The sequence below is a fragment of the Cervus canadensis genome, chromosome 27 (assembly GCF_019320065.1).
Source record: "Cervus canadensis isolate Bull #8, Minnesota chromosome 27, ASM1932006v1, whole genome shotgun sequence".
Lineage (NCBI taxonomy): Eukaryota > Metazoa > Chordata > Mammalia > Artiodactyla > Cervidae > Cervus > Cervus canadensis.
This window is the reverse complement of record NC_057412.1, coordinates 26,491,745-26,517,389: the sequence shown is the minus strand read 5'-3', so window position 1 is coordinate 26,517,389 and position 25,645 is coordinate 26,491,745. Positions and strand designations below refer to the sequence as shown.

The 25,645-nt window shown below is 36.9% G+C and overlaps 1 protein-coding gene across 1 annotated transcript in view; it reads left to right on the top strand.

Moving 5' to 3' along the window:
- GBE1 (1,4-alpha-glucan branching enzyme 1) overlaps positions 1-16,937 on the top strand; it is a 290,909-nt gene extending 273,972 nt beyond the window's left edge. The window contains exons 15-16 of the mRNA XM_043448921.1: positions 6,704-6,821; positions 14,991-16,937. Coding sequence (XP_043304856.1) covers positions 6,704-6,821; positions 14,991-15,047 — 175 coding nt within the window. The 3' untranslated portion in view covers positions 15,048-16,937. The remainder of the gene's footprint in view (positions 1-6,703; positions 6,822-14,990) is intronic.
- Positions 16,938-25,645: the final 8,708 nt, after the last annotated feature.

Here is a 25,645-nt window from a genome sequence, read left to right as displayed (position 1 = left end):
CATAAAATATACAGCAGCACATCACTAGTTTTTGCTCCTGTATTTGGAAAGAGACCAGAGAGAGCAACTAAAGGTTGTCATTTATGACCTGGTCTATAGTTCAAGACAATAAATGAGGTATAATTTAAGTATGTTTATGAAATAGAGGGGCAGATCTATTTGAGATGCTATACAGCCAGCATGCTATACAAGATTTGTGAATTGTGGCTGGCAATAAATTAAATTCAATTTATAGAGCATAAAAGTAGGAACATTATGTTAGAACACTGAGGCAAGTCTTGTGCTGGCTAGTTATCTTTAGACTGTTGAAAACATGAAATTATTTTTATTTTCTACCACCTGTTCTTAGATTACCAGATGTTTCTTTACAGTTCCTTAGAATTTTGTACCTAATGTTTTCTGCCTTGGATAATACATTATCTCTCCTAGGGTCGCTTAACTTCCAAAAGTTATTGTAATCATAATACCATGGGTGGGTTGATTAAAGAGTCATATCTGAAAATAGCACACCAAATTCATATGTTCTAAGTGTATATTTTTAACATGTCATCAACTGGGATATATTTTACAGTGATTGGCATGGTAGTGATATTTTTCTTTTTAGTGCAGTCGTATAAAATAATTCATCTTAAAATCGATGGTGTCCTAGATTTAAAGATATATGGTAACCTACCAGCTTTGCCATCTTTATGGTCATCTACTCACTAGAGAACCCCTTTTATTGTCACTCAGTCTGAAACCTCAGGGTTTGTACCTTGCCATAAATTTCCCTAGTTTCATCAGCAGGAGTGAAGTGAGTTTAGTGCAGAATGGTATAAATGATAGTACTTCTTACATCAAAATCCTTATACTTTGAACAGACACTTTATCAAGTGGCTGAGCAAACACAGCAGCTTTTGAAGTATTTGAAGAGCCATTGAATATAAGAGTCTTCATGCCTTCACTGTTCTTTAATCTTGTTAGTACAGGTCTTCAGAACATGGCTCTTCCTTGGTTCAAATTTAAGGACATAGATTATAAAATAATGCTTAAAACTTCTTATTGACTTCAACCTGTTGATAGATATATCAAATACTTAGGAAGCTCTTGAATTTAAAATAAGAAGGAATCAAAATATTTTAAAATGCTATCCCAATGAATAGGAATCTATTTGATCTCCTTTTAAAACATCTCCATAAAATTTTTATAATTCTTTTCCCTGCTGTATTTTCCCAAATTGAGCAAAGTACATTTTGTATACCCCAAACAACAGATCAAATGAACCAACTGAGCAAGAAATTGATCTAGAACAAATGCAACAAACCTCTGATATTCAGACTCCTTAAGTAACGGTAAGAACTACAGTCCTTTAGCACTAATAATCTTTTAAACTTAATTAAACACTAAGATATCACTTTATCTATTTTTCTTATTTTTATTCTTCAAGCCATGTTCATTCCAGCCTCTTTATGCTTAGAATCTCAAAATCGGAATTAAACAAAGAAACTGCCAAAAAAAAAAAACCACTCTGCCTGATTCTTGGCATAAAACAGGCATCCACTTGTGGAGAGTAGGGTAAATTAAGTCTACGTTTTACTCTGTCTACATCCCAGCTCTACCACAAAACTTACTGTGTGTCTTTGGGCACAACTCTTCCCCTTCTAAGTGTTTCCTCAAATTGGGCATCAGTTTCCCATTTGAGTACCATCAGTTGTACATACAAAAAAAAAAAAAATTCAGTGGTATATGTATGTCTCTCCATTTGTACTATCCAAGTTTAACCATGCTACTATCCATGGACCACTGTTAGATTCCTGGCCAGTTTTTCTGACTTAGTCTATTCCCTTAACTATTCATTCTATTCATTCTGTTAACTGTTCATTCTATTCTACCCTTAACCTTCAGGTTAATTTTGTTTGTTTGTTTTTGATTAGCATAACCTTTCTCACAAAGCTTCAACATTCTCACACTTAATTATAAAATAAATCTGAACAGCCTAGCCAGCCTTCAAAGCTTTTTGTTTCTAACTGTCAATCCTACCTTCTCTCCTTGGCTGTACCTCTCACTGAATATTGCCTTCTGCTTTATTTATGGACATTCATATGTGTTTCTAATCTCCCCTTAACAGGCTATGAGTTGCACATAAACTAAAACTACATCTTAGTCATTTTTTTTAATATCTTGCACAGAGCCTCCTACGTTGTGTGTATTTATTAAGTGAATGGGAAAAATAATTTCTTCTACGTTCCTCTAATATAAAATACAAGACGTGTAATTTGGCCTTTCTTCATGAATCAGAATTGTCATCCTGAATATCAGTTTCAGAGATGTACTGAAAAGCTATAATGAGAAGGCACTCTGCTAGATGGAGGGAGGCAGCTATGAATAAAAGAAACGTGGAGGTGCTGAGATGTCCTGCTAAATTTATCTACTGTGGAATTGGAAATCCTATGAAGAAGACAGTTTAAGGGTAAACTAGCTCTGAGTTATATTTTCAGAGGGATATTCTTCACTGGCAGACGGGGCAGGGCTCTCTAGGGGTGTTGGTGCTGTGTGGGTCCCACGCCACGTGTGTGATCTGTGTGTGTCCACATGTACATGGGAAAGAGGGAGTGAGGGAATGCCTGAATGAGAGGAGAGAGAAGCAAAAATCCAGTTGCCCAGATAACCCTTTTAGAAATGTCTATTCTAAGCAGCATTCCTAAAAGATGGGATTTCCTGGTTCCTGTTTTTATTAATAGAGGCTAATTACTTTACAATATTGTAGTGGTTTTTGTCATACATTGACATGAATCAGCCATGGAGTTACATGTGTTCCACATCCTGAACCCCCTCCCACCTCCCTCTCCATCCCATCCTTCTGGGTCTTCCCAGTGCACCAGGCCTGAGCACTTGTCTCATGCATCCAACCTGGACTGGCAATCTGTTTCACCCTTGATAGTATACATGTTTCAATGCTGTTCTCTCAGATCATCCCACCCTCGCCTTCTCCCATAGAGTCCAAAAGTCTGTTCTATACATCTGTGTCTCTTTTTCTGTCTTGCATATAGGGTTATCGTTACCATCTTTCTAAATCCCATATATATGCATTAGTATACTGTGTTGGTGTTTATCTTTCTGGCTTACTTCACTCTGTATAATGGGCTCCAGTTTCATACATCTGATTAGAACTGATTCAAATGTATTCTTTTTAATGACTGAGTAATATTCCATGGTGTATATGTACCACAGTTTTCTTATCCATTCATCTGCTGATGGGCATCTAGGTTGCTTCCATGTCCTGGCTGTTCTAAACAGTGCTGTGATGAACATTGGGGTGCATGTGTCTCTTTCAGATCTGGTTTCCTTGGTGTGTATGCCCAGGAGTGGGATTGCTGGGTCATATGGCAGTTCTATTTCCAGTTTTTTAAGGAATCTCCACACTGTTCTCCATAGTGGCTGTACTAGTTTGCATTCCCACCAACAGTGTAAGAGGGTTCCCTTTTCTCCACACCCTCTCCAGCATTTATTGTTTGTAGACTTTTGGATAGCAGCCATCCTGACTGGCGTGTAATGGTACCTCATTGAGGTTTTGATTTGCATTTCTCTGGTTTCCTGGTTCTTAAGTAATATAGTAATTTACAATTATAAAGCTCTGTCACAATCATTACTTTTTAATCTAGTGTTTTAAATTGTTGGAATTTCTGGAATTAAGGGTCGTGTTTTCTAAAGGAAGTTATTGTAGTCCCTGGGTAATATAGATACAGGGCTGGGTAATTCCAAAAGTAGCCATGGCAGAATTTTTTTCTTTAAATTATAGATCAGAGAAATAGGTCTAAACTGATGTTTTGAAACTTTATGGCTTTTCCTTTATAGCTATAAATTATATCCATTAAGTGAGTAGATTCTTACCATTTTCAGTGTGATGGTCCCTTTCAATGTCAAAAATATATTGATCCTTATATAACAATTGCTCTTTCAGTATCCTTCATTGAGAAAATATATAGGCAAAAAACTTACTATAAATTCTGTGACTTTTGAAAACCTCTATGTCATATTAATCAAAAAAGTGCACATTCTTTGAAAAAAAGTACCAAATGGGTATAAGAGCACATAATTTAGTCTTCACACAGGTATATATAGAATCCCAGTCCCTTATAATAAGGTAATTACTCATTCTGTGAGACTCTTATGATAACACAATGGCCAGTGATCATCCACCCACAGGTTGGGAATCAGTGCTTTTCACAATATACTTCCTTCCTTCAGTCACTAGTACCAATAATCTATGTTGTTAACCAATAACTTAATAATTGATAAAGTATTTCTGAATGGATGTATTTCTGAAGGTGTTGCAGAATGGATTCTAGGTCTTTATTCTCTAAACTGTATTGGACTCTTTTTGTTTTCGTTTAATGCTTTTTGAAGATTTGTGCAAGTAATTAATGAACTAGGATGAAGAACAAAAGCTAAGCTTCTCTTTTAGTAGTTCCTTTCATACCAGAGGGCTTCATTTATTTACCGTGTCTCTAATGATTTGTTCTCACTATCCTGTCCATATTTCTCCAGTAAATAAATCACATGCTCAAATCACGTGAGTATGGTTAGAACGTGCTTGTGGCCTGTAGTCAGCTTTTGAACTCAGTATTTGTCCCTCTCCCTCTGCTTTAAGTTCATTAACATGCTGATTGTTAGTCTAGATTTGCATTAGAGTATATTGACCTGGATTGACTGAAATGGTGTCACTACTCCCAGCAAAATTCCTATGGTGCAACCATCTGCATCTCTTAAACAAAGGTCTAGGAATGAAAATGATAGTCATAACTTTTTAACCCCCCTGTACTTTTAATGTGATAGCTTTTGCTGTAAGAAAAATATACAAACATTTCTGAGATTAAATACCAGGAAAATGCAAAGCACCTAGGCACCCGTCTGTCTCCCTCCTTAAACTAGAAGAAACTTAAATTTCTAAGTATCCATGTATATTTACTTGTAGATTTTTTTAACCAAGTATAATTTCTAGACTTTCTGATTATAAATTTGAACATAGGAACCATAGCTGTTGTTTTGTTACAAATACAATACTCAGTTCAGTTCAATTCAGTCACTCAGTCGTGTCTGACTCTGCGACTCTATGGACTGCAGCACTCCAGGCCTCCCTGTCCGTCACCAACTCCAGGAGTTTACTCAAACTCATGTCCATTGAGTTGGTGGTGCCATCCAACCATCTAATCTTCTGTCATCCCCTTGTCCTCCTGCCTTCAATCTTTCCCAGCATCATGGTCTTTTCCAATGAGTCAGCTCTTCGCATCAGGTAGCCAAAGTATTGGCATTTCAGCTTCAGCATCAGTCCTTCCAATGAATATTCAGGATTGATTTCCTTTAGGATGGACTGGTTGGATCTCCTTGCAGTCCAACGGACTCTCAAGAGTTTTCTCCAACACCACAATTGAAAAGCATCAATCCTTCTGCGCTCAGCTTTCTTTATAGTCCAACTGTCACATCCATACATGACCACTGGAAAAACCATAGCCTTGACTAGATGGACCTTTGTTGGCAAAGTAATGTCTCTTCTTTTTAATATGCTGTCTAGGTTGGTCATAACTTTCCTTCCAAGGAGCAAGCATCTTTTAATTTCATGGCTGCAGTCACCACCTGCAGTGATTTTAGAGCCCAAAAAAATAAAGTCTGCCACTGTTTCCAACTGTTTCTCCATCTATTTGCCATGAAGTGATGGGACTGGACACTATGATCTTTGTTTTCTGAATGCTGAGCTTTAAACCAACTTTTTCACTCTCCTCTTTCACTTTCATCAAGAGGCTCTTTAGTTCTTCACTCTCTGCCATAAGGGTGGTGTCATCTGCATATCTGAGGTTATTGATATTTCTCCCGGCAATCTTGATTCTAGCTTGTGCTTCATCCAGCCCAGCATTTCTTATGATGTACTCTGCATATATGTTAAACAATCACGTATAAGTTAAATAAATGCATTACTACTACCATACAAACAGTTCACTGTGAAAAATTGGGTATTAAATTGTAGCAGATCACATGATTACAACATGAATTCTGTGGCATAATGGATAGTATGTTTACATGATCTTGTGCATTAATAGAAGCATGTGTCTGTAACCAAGGGTGCTCAATCTTCAGAACACATGTGGACCCTTAGTTCACTTCTGTATTCCTCACTTTGTCAACCAGGATCTAGCAAACTAGAATGAATTCAGAGATGGGAAAAGAGAAACAGCCATATCAAATGAGAAATCATTGAAGGTTCTCAGATTCTGTTTAATAAGTATTTAGTAATATATGTAGAGGACCAATGGAGATAGCATAGCTATTATTAAATATTTGAAAGCTACTGTATTTTGAATTTATTCTTTATGGCTTTTCTGGGTGGAAAAAGTTTTCAGAAAATCAAAATTCTGCTCAACATGGAGAAGAATTTCTAAAAAATGGAACTGGTTGCACGAAGAAGAAAGTAGACTCTTCACTAATAGGTATAGATGATCTTGTGCCAAGCTGTGATAAAAGGATAACAAAGGTCCCGTGGGTGTGTGGACTAGATAGCCTATAAAGCCCTTTCAAACATGAGAAACTGAAATAGTAGAGAAGAAAAGAGAACATAGCACAAATCATCATTTAACAATGTTCCGAATACTCGCTACTAAATCCTGTCTCAGACATATTATATAATGTCTCATTCAACTCCTAAACTGTTGTGATTCCTTAAGAGCTATACGTACAAAATTGTGCTCGATTCAGATGCAGCAGAATACGGAGGACACAAGAGACTGGACCACAATACCGAATTCTTCTCTGAACCTTTTGAACATAATAACTGTCCCTGTTCTCTTTTGGTAAGTAAGATTTTAAGGTATTTTCATTTCATTTAAATTTATTCTGTATTTTCAGAGCAATGCCTTTTTGTCCAAGGAAACAACTCTTCAGCAAGTCAGCAACATGGACACAAGGCAGGGGGTAGGGAAGGGGTATTGATCGCACGAAGAAAATAGAGGCAATGTGTGGTGCTGGACTCACTGGGTTTTGGAGAAACAAATAATAAAGGATATTTAGCAGACAGTTGGGGAAATTTGAATATTAATAGGATTAAAAATTATTTCTCAAGACATAAGAGGAAGGCAGGTTTTGGCTTTCTTTCTATTATATTTCTAATTTTCCTACAACAATTTACTTTCTTCTTGCAGCTTTCTGTGTTATGGACTATCAAAGTTTCATTTTAAACACCTTAAAAGAATCTATGTATACATTTTTTTTTCTTTCATGTAGTCATTAAAGACTGTGAATTCATTCTAGTTATAAAATTCTCTGGTTTCTTTGTATTACTGAGGAGAGTGTTGTTTTATGTTAACAAAATTTTACTTTGTGAGGTTGACACAATGACAGGATACTGCTTTAAACTACTAAATTCAATTTCTTTTTAAAAACGTAGAATAAAATTTTGCCATTTACAGCAGTATGGATGGATCTGGAAGGTATTATGCTTAATGAAAGAAGTTAGAGAAAGACAGATACTATTTGTCATCACTTACATGTGGAGTCTAAAAAATAAACAAGTGAATATAACAAAACAGAAATAGAGTCATAGATATAAAGAACAAGCTAGTGGTTACCAGTGGGGATAAGGAAAGGGTAGCAACAGGACAGACTTAGGGATTAAGAAGTACAAAATACTATTTATGAAGTAAATAAGCTGCACAGATATGTTGTACAGCACAGAAAATATAGCCAATATTTTATAATAACTATTAATGGAGTATAATATATAAAAAATTTGAATCATGTCATACACCTGAAACTATATTTCAGTAAAAAAATTGCAATGTAGAATTTAGAAATTCTGCATAGGTGGAGAAATTCTTCGTTGATGGCCAAGTCCACATCTGCATTATATATGTTTCGCTCTTCATGACTAGTCACGTATCCCTCTCTCTTTCTTTCTCATCCCTCTTCTTCTACCTGTCTGTCTCAGCACTGCAGTTTTTTTTGTTTGCTGGTTTCACAAGGAGAGGACTTGGATTTGTTTCACTTATATAAGGCCAAGATGTATCCCATAATGTATAGTTTTATCATTGCTGTTTAATTCTCTCATTAAAAAAAAAAAGTTTAGATAAATATCAAACATGCGAATCTGTATGGTACCCCTTGCTCCCTCCTTTTGCTACTGTATTCCCACCTCCCAGGATGGTAGCAGCACCTTACTTTGTAAGCTGCTATTATATATGTCAAAGACAGCAGCATAAAATAAAAGAGCAGGGATGAATAAGATTAAATTGTTGATATCAGCTCTGAGCAAAGCCAAGAGCCTTCGGAGACCTGGATGTTACCCTCAGTGTGTGTGTAGGGTGCTGCTATTGATGACGTTGATTTGGCTTTAGATGGAAATACAAATTCATATGTATTTTCAAGAGGGAGCGCTCACAGGTGCTAGCAGATTATTTCTTCAAGGAATACTTGCTGTGGTTGTCAGAACATTCAGTTTTGACATGTAAAATAAGACTGATAAAAATAGTTTCTGAAATTGAATGAGAAAATGATCTTAAAGCTCTGAAATAACCGAAGAGTTAGAGAACCCTGAGGGGTTAGGGAAGGTGACCGTGCTCCTAAGGAGGAGTCAGGGAGAAGCAGCACCCAGTTGTGATAAAGCCAGACTGGAACCAGTTGATATAGACTGAAAGAAATTTGAAATTTCAGCCAGCAAACATGTTACATAGCTAACTTTCCTAAAGGTTCATGTAGCCAAAGAGGGTTGTGTTGGTGAGGGAAGCCTGGTAATACAGGGAAAAGATCACAAAATGTCATGGCAGGGGATTTGGGGTTAAGTCGCCAGTCTGCCATTTATGGAGACCAGCTATGAGAACTTGAGTAATTTGACCTTTTTGTGCCTGCGTTTGCCTGTCTGTATAGTGAGGATTAATAATAGTATCCTGCCTATAGCAAGAGATTCTTAGGTATAAATTCATTAACACAGCCAAACTTTGAGGAAATTGCAAAATGCTGTTGTACATATATTTAAAAATTATTATTGTCATGGCTGTTTAATATTTATTTAGGTATTCTAAGTGTGCCAAGACACTAGATGCTTTGAGGACATTCTCCCAACTTTGGAGAAATTATCATCTTAGGTGAGGGCTTGCAATCTTTGAGGCTGGGCAGAAAATATCTTGACATCCTTTTGATTTTTTAAGGGCAAAGATATTCTGTCATAATTAAAACAAGCCAAGTAACCAGTGGCAGCCACAGACAGGAGATTACTTTTCAAGCACTAATTAAATTGATCTTGCAAATATGGACTGTGCAGTTCTAAATGAGCTGATGGAACGGAGAATGTCACATAAGTCTCCATAGCAGGTAGAGAGATACAGCCGTGCAAGCATATGAGAAATAGAGCAAGCTTAACCACTACCTGTAATAGAATTCTGATCCCACTGGGTCAGGAGGTAAATATTGGTTCTGTCTTCCCAGCAGCAGCATCTTGTTTTTGATGACTACAGGTGCTTTAGGAATAACTCATTTTAAATAAGCCTTTAGATTCCAAATGAAATGATCCTGGGTTTTAATGTAAGAAATAAGGCACCCAGTAAATTAACTACAATACAATTTTAAAAAAAAAAAGGTTGGTGGTTAGGGATGATTTCTTAAGCAACGTGTGGGTACATAAAATAGTCATAGTATTCATTATGGTATTGTGATTTTTTGAATAATTTATATTAATGCAATATAATAATTTTTTTATAAAATAAGGGAGCCCCAGTAGACCAGAAAATCCAATAAAACAAATTCCTTCTTACCTGAGTTATCTTTTGAAGATTCAAATATACATCCAGTATAAGAATGCCTCATTATAACAGAACTCTTTATTAAACTGATCGATAATGTGCTGGGATCCAGTCAGGTTTTAGGTCTCATTTGACCTGACTTCTGCCTCCCACATGTCTAGAATAAAGAGGGGAGGGGAGACAAAAATGTAACTTTTCCAGGAAATTTCTGTCCATCACAACTAGCACACTGTATTTGCCAAAGCTTAATTTGCAAGCTCAGTAATCCAAAGGATCTGCTGAATAAGTGTCAAATCTGTTTTCAAAGATAGCAACAAACAGAACTCAAAGGAATCTTAAAATAGCCACACACGCTGCAGCTTCAGCAGGTACCACCCCGGCATCTTCTTTTTGTGCTCCATCAGTTAAAACTGTGAAACCAGAGGAGAACTGCGTGTGTACTGCTGCTGAGATGTATATGCTAAGGTTGGAGTGTCTCACAAAGGCCAAGAAGCTATAAGGCAGAACTTTTCCATTCTGCTTTACTGGCAGCTTTTGGAAACTCCATTTTGGCATAATAGTTTCTCTGCATTTTAGCTCCTGATATAGGAACTTACATTTAACCTGTAACGTCATCAGTAAACCAGAAGGGGCAAGGGCACTTCCTTTTTCTTTTCTGATTCATAAATTCAAACTCCATGGCACAAATCAAAGAACAGAGATGATTGACCCTGAAATAAATTAGATTGCTTTACAATAACTTAAGTAGTCTTAATGGTGAAATGTGAATAAAGCAATAGTTTTAGCATCTGTTATTTTGCCAGTAAATCTCCTTAATCTTAAGAAATAGATCTGTCTACTTCCAGTCTAAATTTGGTGATTCAAAGGTAGACTTTTAGTTTAAATAGGGTGTTTGACATAGATGTATCTTTATTATTGCCCCTCAGTTGTAGGTGTTGAAAATATAAAGTTGGGAAATTTTTTTTGCTCTATCAAGAATTATGAAAATGTTTAGTTTTTTTTTAAACAAATCAATTTTAATTCATAAAGTTTTCTCTTTTTCATATTTCTAAATATATATTTCTACATAGAAATATTATAGAAATATTTACTAGATTACTTTTCTCTTAAGCCTAATGCAAAATAATGAATTATAATGTTTTTTCCTTAGAAAATATTTTATAAATTAAAAGATATATGTGAAAATTAAAATTATTTATGTCATCCTTATTTTTCAAAATAATTTGTGATAGACATATATGTAGATTGTTAAGATCTAATGCCCTTTTCAACAAATGCTGTTTTCACTATGATTTATACAGTTGCTAAATTTTATAATTTATAAGAACATTTTAAAATTTGCCTTTTAAGTATTTTTATTGAAAATTATTTTTAAGTTTGCTGTTTCCAAATTTTTGATAACCTGTTTTCAAAAACTGTGCAATTAATATTTGTAAATCAATTTTGACCCAAGAAGAACATAATACTTTGCTTGGATGGCATAATATAGTAGATCGTTGTGTGATCAAAGTTTTTGTTGTTGTTGTTGTTGTTTTTAATCCATAGTAATAGTTTGTGTAGTGATTAAGTCCTTATGTAGTCAAAATAACTGGGTAAATGGCATGCATTTTGACTCTCTTAATAAATGAACCAGATTACGTTGTGGCATTCTGATTCCTTGTGAAGAACAGAGTACAAAGACAGCTAGAAAAAAATAAAATTCATGACTTTACATTACACTGTCTCATATGTTCTTAATGTGATCCTAGCTACAAAATGTTCATGGCTTAGTGACTAGTAAATGGGCATGGTGAATATGTTTATCAGCATATACTATCTGTGATGTGTATACTAAATGGTTTCTGTATACATAAGCTTAAATATGCAATATTCATATTTAAATATAAGCAGTTATATTTAAATCTACTTAAAATATGTTCATATTTCTTTTGCCATAGGAATCAAAACTATTTATAGAATTAAAATTGTAAATTGAGATTTACAGAAGCCAATACTTAGCAATAAATTATAGAGCCCCAAATTGTTTATGTCTGTAATTGTCACATCATAAGAATTAGCTCTAATTATCTTAAGTCTTTTAGTATAATTGGTAGTCATTTCCTAACTACTAAGAACATTGATTTATATATGCAGAACCCTAATAAAGAAGAAAATTTCAAAATCCATAAATAGCCATAGTTAAGAAAAAAATCTGTTGCTTGGGGAAATTTTTTCTTGTTGCCTATACTGCAAGGCTCTGAAGCAACATGGACACATTCTGGTAATTAACACTGCAGTGAAAAAGTATAATTACACAATTTTCCTGTTAATGATATTGTACAATTATCAACCAATGGTTTTTGAGCAGATAGTATTAAGCGGCCTTGAAGTGTGACTGGAATTGGCATCATAAAAGTCCTTACATAAAATGGCCAGCATCATTTAGAGAGAACTCTTAGAGCAGTTTTTTAACAATTAAATGCCAAAAGAGGAAATTCAGTGCGTTTATTGCAAACCTTGAAGTTCTTACATTACCCTCTTTGTTTTACTCTTAAATTTGGACTAGCTAAAATACCGGAGATCACAGAGAGTAAGATTGCTTCGAAATTATCAGCTTATAGTTGTTCATATTTCATTAATTAAATCAGTATGGGGTAATAAAATCAGAGTAGATCCCGAAACGGTGTAAGATCTGGTACGAGACCGAGGCAACGTCCTGGCCCATCGCTCTGCCCCACTGGGGGCCTGGCGCTCTCTGTCCTGGGCCTTACATGTCTTGACAGCTGCCTTCTCAGGAGCCGGGCCAAGCAGAATCTCTTTATCTGCATGTAGGGTCAAAGATACCAGAGAGGTATTCTTAAAGTAAACGGACCTGAAATCCTTTTCTTCAGTTTCCCATGCTACTGAGAATTTTTAAAAAAAATTTAGATCAGTCTTCAGTTTTAGAGTGGTCTTAATAGAACAATTCAGAACCATTCTGATTATAACCTGCTGTCCCACTGATTACTTACACCTAGTTACTATGATTCGCTGAACTAAACAGATAGAATAAGGCAGAACAGGTATCTCTCTCTTTTCTTTTCTTTTTTTTTTTTTTAATTTTTTGACTCTGACATGTGGCATCTTAGTTACACGACCAGAGATCAAACCCACACCCCATGCTTTGGGAGTACAGAGTCTTAACCACTGAAATGCCAGGGAAGTCCCAGAACTGCTCTCTCTTGATTCATACCTGTTTTGAGAAGACTTGGAGAGGGAATTGACTGAATCTGACTATTGATTTCTTTGATTTCTCCTCTCTGGCTTTGGTCTGTGTTGCTTTAGTCTGTAGCATCGTTGTGGAAATAGGCCATAGTTTGCACTAGATCTGTCTGGACCCCTGGGTATAGTCCTGCCTTTGTTCATGGGTAGCTCTGGCTTTCTTTTGTTGAGCCCATCTTATAACAGCTTATCTATCACTGTCAAAGAGAAAATATTGAATGGAAGAGATATTAGCCATTAAATCATGATGTGGTTTAAAAGCTATATGACATTAAAAACAATGTGTAAATTGTAGGGAAACTGATTATGGCACTGAAATACACAGTTCCCCACACTTAATGAACACAAGGATGTAATATGTATCTTTTGGAGGTTAAGTACTGGATTGCCTATCAGTCTGAGACAGTGAGTAACCCAGTAAACTGTGAGCTTGTGTGACATTTTTCTCAGATGACAGTGCTAAGTCACTTACTTTTAATTCAAGATTAGAAAAACTGTTCTCTAGTTATTGCATTCATAATATAAATTTTTCAAAATTCCATCGTTTAAAAACTGCTTTAATCATTAATGTTCAAAACTAACTGTATTGGTGTATCTGATTTTTTAAAAACAGCTGTAAGATGTCTTTATCACAGCAACCTTGTGGGAAAACGTTGTGTTCATTTGCTGACTTGAGATACACTGGACATACAGTGGTCTGTCAGTGAAAATCAGCTGTTCTGTTCTTTAATTTTTTTCCCTAAAGCTCTGTTTTGTTTTGTTTTTCATCTTTCATTCGGTTCTAAACTATAAAAGCCTTTCTCTTTTTTTTTAAACCATTGGTCAAGTTTTCAGTTAAAGTAACTGAAAATTGTGCAATATTCACAAATTCAGAAATGGAGAGATACTATCACAATGATGACAGCAATATGTAATATTATTTTTACTGTCTGCTTTGTTAATAGTAATTAATCCCTTCTGTGTAAAATAGCACACAGTTAAGCATCAAGCAGTTCAAATCACTTCTCAGTTTTATAAAAATTATTTTAGATGCAAGTATATTAATATCTTGTGAAATATACACATATTGATCCCACAGTTACTTATTCCTTCCTTCATTCTTTTATTTAGTCATCACTGGCACCTACTTTGTCCACTGACACCTACTAAAAGTTAGAAATATGAAGACATATGGCCTCTGCCCTGGTAAACCTAATAATCTAGTGGGAAGGGTTGATCATAAACTTGAAAAAACAATTACAAATTGTGTTAAATGTTCAGATAGAAAGAAAAATGGTGCTGTGATAGAAAATGAAATGGAGACACTATCAGATCTAGAGTTGTCAAAGAACACCTCTCCGTGGAGTTGGGATTTTTCAGGATCTAGGAGAAGTAAAGGGTGAAGGGTTAAGTGAAGAGCATATCTGAGACGGGAGTTGCACATATTCAAGAAGGAGCTGAGTCAGGACTCTGCAGGGCATGCAAAGAAGTGGATTGCACCTTCAATGGGTAGCAAGCCTCTTGACTGATTTAAATTGGGGCAGGGACTAAAATCCACTTAAGATAACCTTATACTATGACCGTTAAGGTTTTGTTCTTAAAATGACAGGAGAGAATACTAACCAGAACAATAATGTGTCCTGACTTGACCAGTCTTCTGTATGTTACTTTTATTTACCTGACTAGACTAACGTTGTGAACTGGAGGGCAGCCTGCCTTCACCACCTGCCAGTTCGGAACCAGAGCCGCCAAGGCTATTTCTGTCTTTTTTTGTCTGGGGAGCATCGGGTTTTGTAAAGCGTATGGAGCCCTCTAGCGGTGATCGTTTTAAAGGAGTCTTAATGCCAAAATTGTCGAATAGAGCCTCCTCAGAGCCAGTAGAATTGTTAAGGGAGCTGTAATTTACGCAAATGCGGACTGCATCATGTTCGATACGATATCAAGTCGCTTTGATGCGATATCAAGCCCAGTGTTTCTTTTAAATGCACTGACACGACTGTGTTGATTTAGGTGTACATTCCAAACCGAGTGGCCCTCATCCTTCGCAATCTGGACCTGCCCAACTGAAGAGATCTGATTTCAGCTCCCGCAGCGGAAGACCTGTGCTTTGCTTTCCCTCGCTCCCCGTCCCAGAACTTGTAATGTGTAAGCTTTTCAAAATATATTTGTCTAGCCAGAATGTCCGATGTCTGAAATTCTGTATTGGTTTATGAAAATGAATGTCAAACTTTAAAAAGTAGAAGGGGACGTATTTTTTAAATTTTAGAGATCCTAGACTACATTGTCCAGCCATCTGAACAGCTAGAATCCTTGAAGTGTTGTATATTACATCTTTAAAGAATTTTGCCTTACAGGCCAATTATTTAATCCTTTTAAGTTCAAATTTGAATCATGTGTCCATGTTTGATTATTTCTGTTGAATGTATACAGTATTTTTTTTAAGGCAAATATTTGGTGACTTTATTTGTTCTGGTATCTCTTGGTCTAAATTACAAGACCCTAGAGATTGTTACTTTCCTTTTTCAACGTGTGTTTAGAAATACTGTAATAAATATATAGTAATAATATAAAACAAAGAATTGTGACAAATATAAAAGTTGTTGCCTATGAACCCATCCATGCCTTATTTTGCATAAGTTCTATCTTGTGGTCTCTATTTCATTTAGTATCTTGGTAGATGCCAGTATCTTCATTTCTGAAGGCTTGACCTGGTAATTGTAACATTTCAGAAAATATCTTTTACTTTCAACCAATAAAAAAATATTGCAGAGTTGTCTCTGCTAATGTTTATTTTACTGTGATGTTATGGAATTTTTCTAGAGTGAAATTTAAATGCCTATTTCAGCTCTGAGACCTTCCCCACACTTATGCACATATGCATGATGGACTAGGTGTGGGAGTTAATACTATTTTTTTTCTTTAGGTACTATTTTGTAACTTGAAATTATACCAACCAACTCAGATATCTAAGCTCCTCTCCAACTCCAAACCTGAGCACTTTTAGAAGCTGAGTTAACTGCTTCGACAGTTAATCGTGAGATACTCCATCATGAAATTGCCCCTTGGTTTAATAAATAGCAGGCCACAAATGTGTAATCACTGATATGTAATCCATTTGTAATTGAGAAATTATGATGTACTTATGAGACATAAAGTCACCTTTTTAAAGATTTAATATTTTCCTTTACATTCATACTGACTGCTGCTTTGTTTTTAGCCTGATTATCATGGCTAATAAGGAGTACATGAAAGTCTTTCTCTTAAAAACTGGTTTAGTAATGGAAGAGATTAGCAAAAAAGACTTCCTTTTATAGCTAAACCTGTGTCTTAACCATCTTCTTTATCATTTGAATAAAACCTTAAATCTAGGTCTGACATGTGTAATTTGCTTTAATTTCAAAGTAGAGTAATAGTTTGATTTCCTGACAGCGAAGCCAGCTGATGGTGATACACCCCAGGAAACAACCGAAAGAAAACCTTCTGTAATGCTTTTCCTCTTTCAGATATGTTATTAACATCTTAGCGCTGCCATGATCTTGTACCATGCCTGTTGTTGATAATAACATAATGTACAACCCTGACGTTTTGTGTTCTAGCTTATAATTTCTTACCTTTCTTTACATTTCTTGTGTATAAAGAGAGATGCTAATTTTCTATCAGGGCTCTTTAAAGAATGATAAGGAATCACTTCACACCTAGAACTTGTTTTTTTTTCCCCCCTTAGACCTCTGTGGAAAATCATAAAGACCAGTGCAGTTATATGCTATATTTTCATTATGTTGATTGACCTTACTAATACGGTCATAGAGTTCACAGTGTAAAGTTCAAATTTATACCTGATATAATGTAAGTTAATTGCCTTTGTCAAGTTTTCCCCCACAAGAATGATGATAAATAGATGTTGCTAGGTGTGAAATATAAAAATATATGCAAATAAACAAAATATTGAGTCCAAAATAGAATGTGTTTGGAGTTTTTTCCTCTACCTGTCATAGCAAACAGCCTTTACCGAACATTTTAATATTTGCAGTATACTTCACTTTACATCTCCATTTTTGTATCAGTAACATTCTCATCATCATGTATTCTGGTGAGAATATTTTTTCTTCTTATTGGTTAAACATTTTCAATAATCACAACAGATAGATGCAAAATTTTATCGTTTGCCCTATAATAATGTTTTCTTCTCTGCTGTGTTTGTTACCAGCATCAAAAGTTAGAGTGATCTATCTTCATTGATTTTTTTAGGGTAAGCATATTTGCTGTTTTAATTTTTTATGTTCTAGAAAACAAATGACTACAGACTTATTTCCATCACTTTTTAATATTAGCAGGAAACTGTTAGGAATTGCTTTATTATCAAAAATAGAATTTACCCATCATGTTAATAATGCTTGATGTTTTAGTTTAATACCAAAAAGTGCCACTGTGTTTAATAATCAAAACTTGAACTATAAACATTTTTCCTAGAATGTTTCTCTTTTTATACCATTTGAACTCTGAGGGTCAACTCATTTCATATTTTCTTTTCTGTACCTTTGATGTTTCTCACTTTGCCCTGTTCTTAGCTGATGTATTCATCTCTAACATAAAATGAGGGATTTAGCCACCATGTTCCTCAAGATCAAAAAATAACCAATGACAATAAATTGACTTTTCTCATAGCAACTGTAAAAGAATGCACGTATTTTTTTCCTCTGACTCCAGACTCCCCTTAGCAATATCAATTCAACATTTGTCACCCATCAGGGTTATAGCCATTGCTATGCAGGATCATACAGGAGGCTGTCTGGATAAGGAACCTATTCTTCAAATAATACAGGAGAGAGTGCAGACAGATCTGGGGGAAGCGGTGAAGGGTAATGTGTTTTCCTCTAGTGTTCTGCTTGCAGCTTCAGGGCAAATATCTCTTCACTGTCTCTGGTCCTGCAGCCATTGAATCAGGTGATGAAAGCATCATAAAATAGGTTTCCTATTGCTCTTCCTGTTTAGAATGAACCAGAGCAGACATGCCTGATAGAAACCAAAATAAGGAGGCAGCTGACTGCCTGGCCTTACACCTCTCAGACTATTTCTTTTTGCCTGTTTTGAATCATGTCCTGAACTAGGGTTCTTTAGAGGGGTGGCGTTTCATTAATCTACATATTCCTTATAGAGAGACAAGCACTGAGCTATGAATTTTGCTAGGTGGGATATTCTGATGAAAGAAAATAGAAATCTAAGGCACAGCAATGTCATGTCCTTTATGCAGTAGAGTTCATTTATCATTCACAATGCGTGAGAATTGAAATGTAGATAAATTCTCGCACTAAAGCCAGCCTTCAGGGGGAAAAAAATCAAATGAACTCCCTACTAATTTTTCTGCTCTATTATCTTATTAGTGGTGATTTGTAGAGAATTGCAGAGAAATATTCATACTTTAGGGCAGAATTTCTTAATTGGTAGTGTGAGGAATCTTTAAGATTACGGTAGTTATAAATGTTTTTGTCTCCATAATTTAAAACATTACATCTGGATTTTAACTCTTGGCAAAAACTGTGCAGAGAATGTGCTGTTTGTTTATATGAGCAAAGGGGGATTCTGTGGTATTTCTACTTATACCAAAGGGCAAGTATTTCAGAAGTTTACTTATTAACAGTTTTTCTTGTCATTTCTGCTGGATCAGAGAGAGGTATTTGACCCTCATGTATGCTTGCATAGACTGTTTCACCTAGAAACCTGAAAATTTCTTTAAAAGAAGTGATACAATGTTTAGAAGACCTGAGTTCCAGTTGTAGCTCTTAATTCCCAGTGCCTCATTTCAGAAAGCACTCAGTGACTTTTCCAGGGTCTTAAGACAATTAAAGTGAGGGGGGAAAGCATCATCATTGGTTTTATAAAGAGCTATTGTTTGATCAGTAACTGCAAGGATGGTGAGTCAGCATTTGGAGACATAGTCCAAGTTTTTTGTCACTGGGAACACCCTATTACCATCACCTGCCACTCGTCTGTCCTTCAAGACTTCTGCACAGTTATCCACATTCTTCCAGGCCGGGGCTGTGGGCTGCTTTACAGAGAAGGGGGTTTTGCGTTTCTTCCACTCCTGCAGATGACCAAAGTATCAGTCTTCCCCCACAACTGCTTTTATTTGCTTATTTTAGCTTTTGCTCTGAAGGCACTAGGAGGTCACAGTGAATTCCTTTTGGTGCTGTTAAGTGTATCAGCTCCTCAGACTCTTCTCTTAGGTAAGCCAGCTTTCTGAATGAGTTAGCAACCTCTTAATGGCAATAGCAGGTCAGGATACACTGAACAAAAATGGAACAGCCACAGCCTCCTGTGAGTCGCTGCAATCAGGTGTCAAGGTCTCTATTTCTTTCCCTCTTCGCCTTCTGCTCACAATGCAGTATACCCTGCTGGCAGGACAAGTAAATGACAGAGGAAGCTTAAGAACTGCAACTACATGTAAAAGAATGAAATCAGAACACCTCCTAACGCCATGTGGTTCAGACACTCAGGCATGTCCAACTCTTTGTGACCCCACGGACTGCAGCGCACCAGGCGTCCCTGTTCCTCGTCTTCCAAAGTTTTCCCTAACACCATACGCAAAGATAAATTCAAAATAAATCACAGACCTAAATGTAAGACCAGAAACTATAAAGCTCTTAGAGGAAAACATAGGCAGAACACTCTCTGACATAAATCACAGCAAGATCTTCTATGACCCACCTCCTGGAGTAACAGAAATAAAAGCAAAAATAAACAAATGGGACCTAGTCAGGAAGTAGGACTCAGTCACTCAGTCATGTCTGACTCTTTGCGACCCCCATGGACTGTAGCCCACCAGGCTCCTCTGTCCATGGGATTTTCCAGGCAAGAATATTGGAGTGGGTTTCGATTACCTCCTCCAGGGGATCTTCCTGACCCAGAGATCAAACACATGTCTCCTGCATCTCCTGCATTGCAGGTGGATTCTTTACCACTGAGCCACCTGGATAGCCCTCTAAATAAATGGGACCTAATTAAACTTAAAAGCTTTTGCACAACAAAGGAAACCATAAGCAAGGTAAAAAGACAGAATGGGAGAAAATAACAGCAAAGGAAACAACTGACAGAATTAATCTCCAATATACACAAGCAGCTTATGCAGCTCAACACCAGAAAAAGGAACAACCCAATCAAAAAGTGGGCAGAAGACCTAAACAGACATTTCTCCAAAGACATATAGATGGCTAATAAACATGTGAAAAGATGCCCAACATTGCTCATTATTACAGGAATGCAAATCAAAATGACAATGAGGTATCATCTCACACTGGTCAGAATGGCCATCAAAAAGTCTGGTGGTGGTGGTTTAGTCACTCAGTCGTGTCTGACTCTTTATGACCTCATGGGCTGTAGCCTGCCAGGCTCCTCTGTCCATGGGATTCTCCAGGCAAGAATACTGGAGTGGGTTGCCATTACCTTCTCAAGGGGATCTTCCCAGCCCAGAAATCGAACCCGGGTCTCCTGCATTGCAGGCAGGTTCTTTACCAACTGAGCTATGAGGGAAGCATCAAAAAGTCTACAAACAATAAATGCTGGCAAGAGTGTGGAGAAAAGGGATCCTTCTTACACTATTGGTGGGAATGCAAACTGATATAACCACTATGAAGAACAGTATGGAAATTCCTTAAAAAACTAGGAATAAAACTACCATACAAACCAGCAATCCCACACTGGGCATGTACCGTGAGGAAACCAGAATTGAAAAAGACACACATATCCCAGTGTTCACTGCAGCACTATTTACAATATCTAGGACATGGAACCAACCTAGATGTCCATTGGCAGATGAATGGGTAAGGAAGTTGCACTACATATACACAATGAAATATTACTCAACTATAAAAAGCAATGCATTTGGGTCAGTTTTAATGAGGTGGATGAACCTAGAGCCTATTATACAGAGTGAAGTAACTCAGAAAGAGAAAGACAAATACTGTATATTAACACATATATATGGAATCTAGAATGATGGTACTGACAATCCTATGTAGGCAGCAAAGGAGACACAGACATAAAGAACAGACTTTTGGATTTATTGGGAGAGGGAGAGGGCGGATGATTTGAGAAAATAGCACTGTACATTACCATATGTAAAACAGATAGTGGGAGTTTGATGTACAATGCAGGGAACCCAAAGCTGGTGCTCTGAGACAACTGGAGGGATATGGTGGGGAAGGAGGTGGTGGGGGGTTAGGATGGAGGGGACACATATACCTATAGCTGATTCATATTGCTGTATGGCAAGAACCATCACAATTTGTAAAGAATTATCCTCCAATTAAAATAATTAAAAAAAAAAGAATTGCAAATGAGAGCTCATAATTAAAAAACAGTTTGGCCCATCAGTTTTTTGGATTGAAAGGCTGTACTGTCATCAGGAACATACATCTTCATTCAGTAAATATTTGCACAATTAAAAAGTAATTTTAAAAAATTTGCACAATTAAAAAGTAATTTTTTGAAGAATGGGGGAAGTTATCAACCATGGATCTGCAATTTCCACAGTTGTCTGGTACTTAGATGAACGTCCAGATGTTCAGGCTGGTTTTAGAAAAGGCAGAGGAGCCAGAGATCAAATTGCCAAATCCACTGGTTCATCGAAAAAGCAAGAGAGTTCCAGAAAAACATCTAGATCTGCTTTATTGACTATGCCAAAGCCTTCGACTATGAAGATCACAATAAACTGTGGAAAATTCTGAAAGAGATGGGAATACCAGACCACCTGACCTGCCTCTTGAGAAACCTGTATGCAGGTCAGGAAGCGACAGTTAGAACTGGACATGGAACAACAGACTGGTTCCAAATAGGAAAAGGAGTACGTCAAGGCTGTATATTGTCACCCTGCTTATTTAACTTATATGCAGAGTACATCATGAGAAACGCTGGGCTGGAGGAAGCGGAAGCACAAGCTGGAATCAAGATTGCCAGGAGAAATATCAATAACCTCAGATATGCAGATGACACCACCCTTATGGCAGAAAGTGAAGAACTAAAGAGCCTCTTGGTGAAAGTAAAGAGGAGAGTGAAAAGTTTGGCTTAAACCTCAACATTCAGAAAACTAAGATCATGGCATCCTGTCCCATCACTTCATGGCAAATAGATGGGGAAACAGTGGCTGACTATTTTTCTGGCCTCCAAAATTGCTGCAGATGGTGACTGCAGCCATGAAATTAAAAGACACTTACCCCTTGGAAGGAAAGTTATGACCAACCTAGATAGCATATTAAAAAGCAGAGACATTACTTTGCCAACAAAGGTCCATCTAGGCAAGGCTATGGTTTTTCCAGGGGTCATGTATGGATGTGACAGTTGGACTATAAAGCAAGCTGAGTGCCAAAGAATTGATGCTTTTGAACTGTGGTGTTGGAGAAGACTCTTGAGAGTCCCTTGGACTGCAAGGAGATCCAACCAGTCCATCCTAAATGAGATCAGTCCTGGGTGTTCATTGGAAGGACTGATGTTGAAGCTGAAACTCCAATACTTTGGCCACCTGATGCGAAGAGCTGACTCATTTGAAAAGACTCTGGTGCTGGGAAAAATTGAAGACAGGAGGAGAAGGGGACAACAGAGTGAGATAGTTAGATGGCAACCCTGACTCAATGGACATGGGTTTGGGAGGACTCCGGGAGTTGGTGATGGATGGGGAAGCCTGGCGTGATGCAGTTCATGGGGTCGCAAAAAGTCGGACATGACTGAGCTACTGAACTGAACTGAACTGGTACTTAGAATAAGACAATGCAAAGCAGAAAGCTAACAAAATATGTATCATGCCTAATTACTTTGCCACAAAAGATACAAATTAAATGAGGTAAGTATTTGAATTATTTGTGCATACTTGTCTAAGTTAATAACAGGAAACAGCTGTAAATGTATGAATAAACTCTTCTGACATACATGTATTTATAGCATACACATGGGTGTGTGGATATGCACAGACATGCGTATATAACATGTAATTAAACTGAAAATTCAAGAGAGTTCACTGATTCTAAAATTTATCTTGAGCTAATGAATCACTTGATCTCTGTGTATGACACTCATACCCAATTTTAGATATTTTCCTGGTTGTATTAAGAGCATCGATCTGAACAGGTGATTTTATTTGGATTTGAAGAAGTTTGCAAATCTTACAGTGAAATGCAATATACATGTTTTGATCTCTTTAGAGAATTTCTCACCTCAACCTATTTCACTAGTAAGTCATTTATTTTTCCTCTGGAAAGGGTGGGAGGGCAGAAATGAAATATCTTTATTACTTCTTTATTTACAGCCACTAGGGATTCTTTTTAACTGAGTTTGTAGTGTCACTTTCCATTCACTCCAGTAATATAAATAATGAAAAACACTGCATGTAATTTCATTTCACAGATCCCTCTAGTCATGTTGTCAACTATTGATTAAAACCAATCATATGATACAGAGGTCCCTCCCCCAACACACACAGAGTCACTATCTATCCCCTTTAATCTTTCTTATGGTAAGTATGCATCACTTAGCTATATAGAAACAGCAATAGGATGCCTAATTCTACTAATTCTAGCAAATATATCTATCCAGATAAATCAACCTACCTATGATTTTTTTAAGACATACTTCATCGGCTCACAACTTCATTGTGTTGAGTGCTCTTTTGTTGCTGTGCCCTAAGCTGACACTTCATACCCATTATCACTGAGTCTCATGAACTCTGAACAATGATGAGTTTTACCCTTGTTTGGGCCTAAGCTCATGCTCATCAAACTCACTCTGCTGACTTCCACCACGGATCATAGATGATCTCTGAATCAAGGGCGAAAATGTGGCTCTCTCATTTGTTTTGCTTGTTTGTCTTCTTCTCTTTTTTTTTGGCCACATTTCTTATGGCATCTTAGTTCCCCAACCAGGGATCAAACCCAGGCCCCAAGCAGTGGATGTACAGAGTCCTAACCTTTGAACACCAAGGAATTCCCTTGTTTGTTCGTCTTTAGTTGGATTTGAATGTATTCTGTGGGGGGGAGGGGATGGCATTTGAAGCCAAACTAAGACATATAATTTTTTAATATTTTTTTATCTTTGTAAGAGAAATATCAATAACTTCAGATGGGCAGATAACACCACCCTTATGGCAGAAAGCAAAGAAGAACTAAAGAGCCTCTTGATGAAAGTGAAAGAGGAGAATGAAAAAGTTGACTTAAAACTCAACATTCAGAAAACTAAGATCATGGCATCTGGTCTCATCACTTCATGGCAAATAGATGGGGAAGTAATGGAAACAGTGAAAGACTTTATTTTTGGGGGCTCCATAATCGCTGCAAATGTTGACTGCAGTCATGAAATTAAAAGATGCTTGCTCCTTGGAAGAAAAGCTATGACCAACCTAGGCACATACTAAAAAGCAGAGACATTACTTTGCCAACAAAGGTCTGTCTAGTCAAAGCTATGGTTTTTCCAGTGGTCATGTATGGATGTGAGAGTTGGACTATAAAGAAAGTTGAGTGCTGAAGAATTAGTGTTTTTGAACTGTGGTGTTGGAGAAGACTCTTGAGGGTCCCTTGGACTGCAAGGACATCCAACCAGTCCATCCTAAAGGAGATCAGTCCTGAATATTCATTGGAAGGACTGATGCTGAAGCTGAAACTCCAATATTTTGGTCACCTGATGTGAAGAACTGACTCATTGGAAAAGACCCTGATGCTGGGAAAGATTGAAGGTGGGAGGAAAAGGGGACAACAGAGGATGAGATGGTTGGATGGCATCACCAACTCAATGGACATGAGTTTGGGTGAACTCTGGGAGTTGGTGATGGACAGGGAGGCCTGGCGTGCTGCAGCCCATCGGGTCACAAAGAATTGGACACAACTGAGCAACTGAACTGAACTGAACTGATCTTTGTGGCAAGATAGTTTTCAAGTTCCAGGAATTATTTTTGTCATGTGTTACATAGAAACAAAAATTTAAAAGAGCTTGAACCCAGCTTATAGATCTTGTTTTCTAGTGTTTTTCTCCAAAAGAATGAACCAGGACTACTTGGAGAAATGGCTGATTCTAGGACTAGGGCAGGGAATATACAAGGTAAGTCTGGGGCTTCTGGCAGTGTTTAGAAAATAGAGAGGTGTCTCCAAATTAAAATAATGGAGTGTGTCAAAGGGAAACAGGGATTAACTGAAAGGTACCCAATGGCCATTCCTGAAATAATCTGAGCAATAAAATAATATGTCCCTGCATAAAGCATAAAATAAATATCCATGAGTTCTTACTGATATAAATGATTGAGTAAATAAGTAAATGCAAAGAAGAGACAACTCTCCTGTCCAAGAGAATGCTGAAGGTTTTCATAGACACTCCCTCTTAAGAAGGTAGAGAACTTAATTCTCTTTACCCCCAATTCCCTCCCTTGAGTGTGGGCTGCGCTCTGTGACCACCATCTAAAGAGCAGGGTAGGTAAAGGGAATAAAGACTTTGCAGTGAAAAAATCTGGAAAATTACCCACCAGGTGGTCATGGCTTGCATCATCAGTTAAGTCAAGCTAATAGTGTGCACTCTTGGTATGATATGTTAAGAGTGATGAGAATCGCAAAAATACAATCCCCAGACCTGTAACTCCAGTCTAACCATGAAAAAGAATATCACACACACACAGATACATACACAAATCAAGAGTT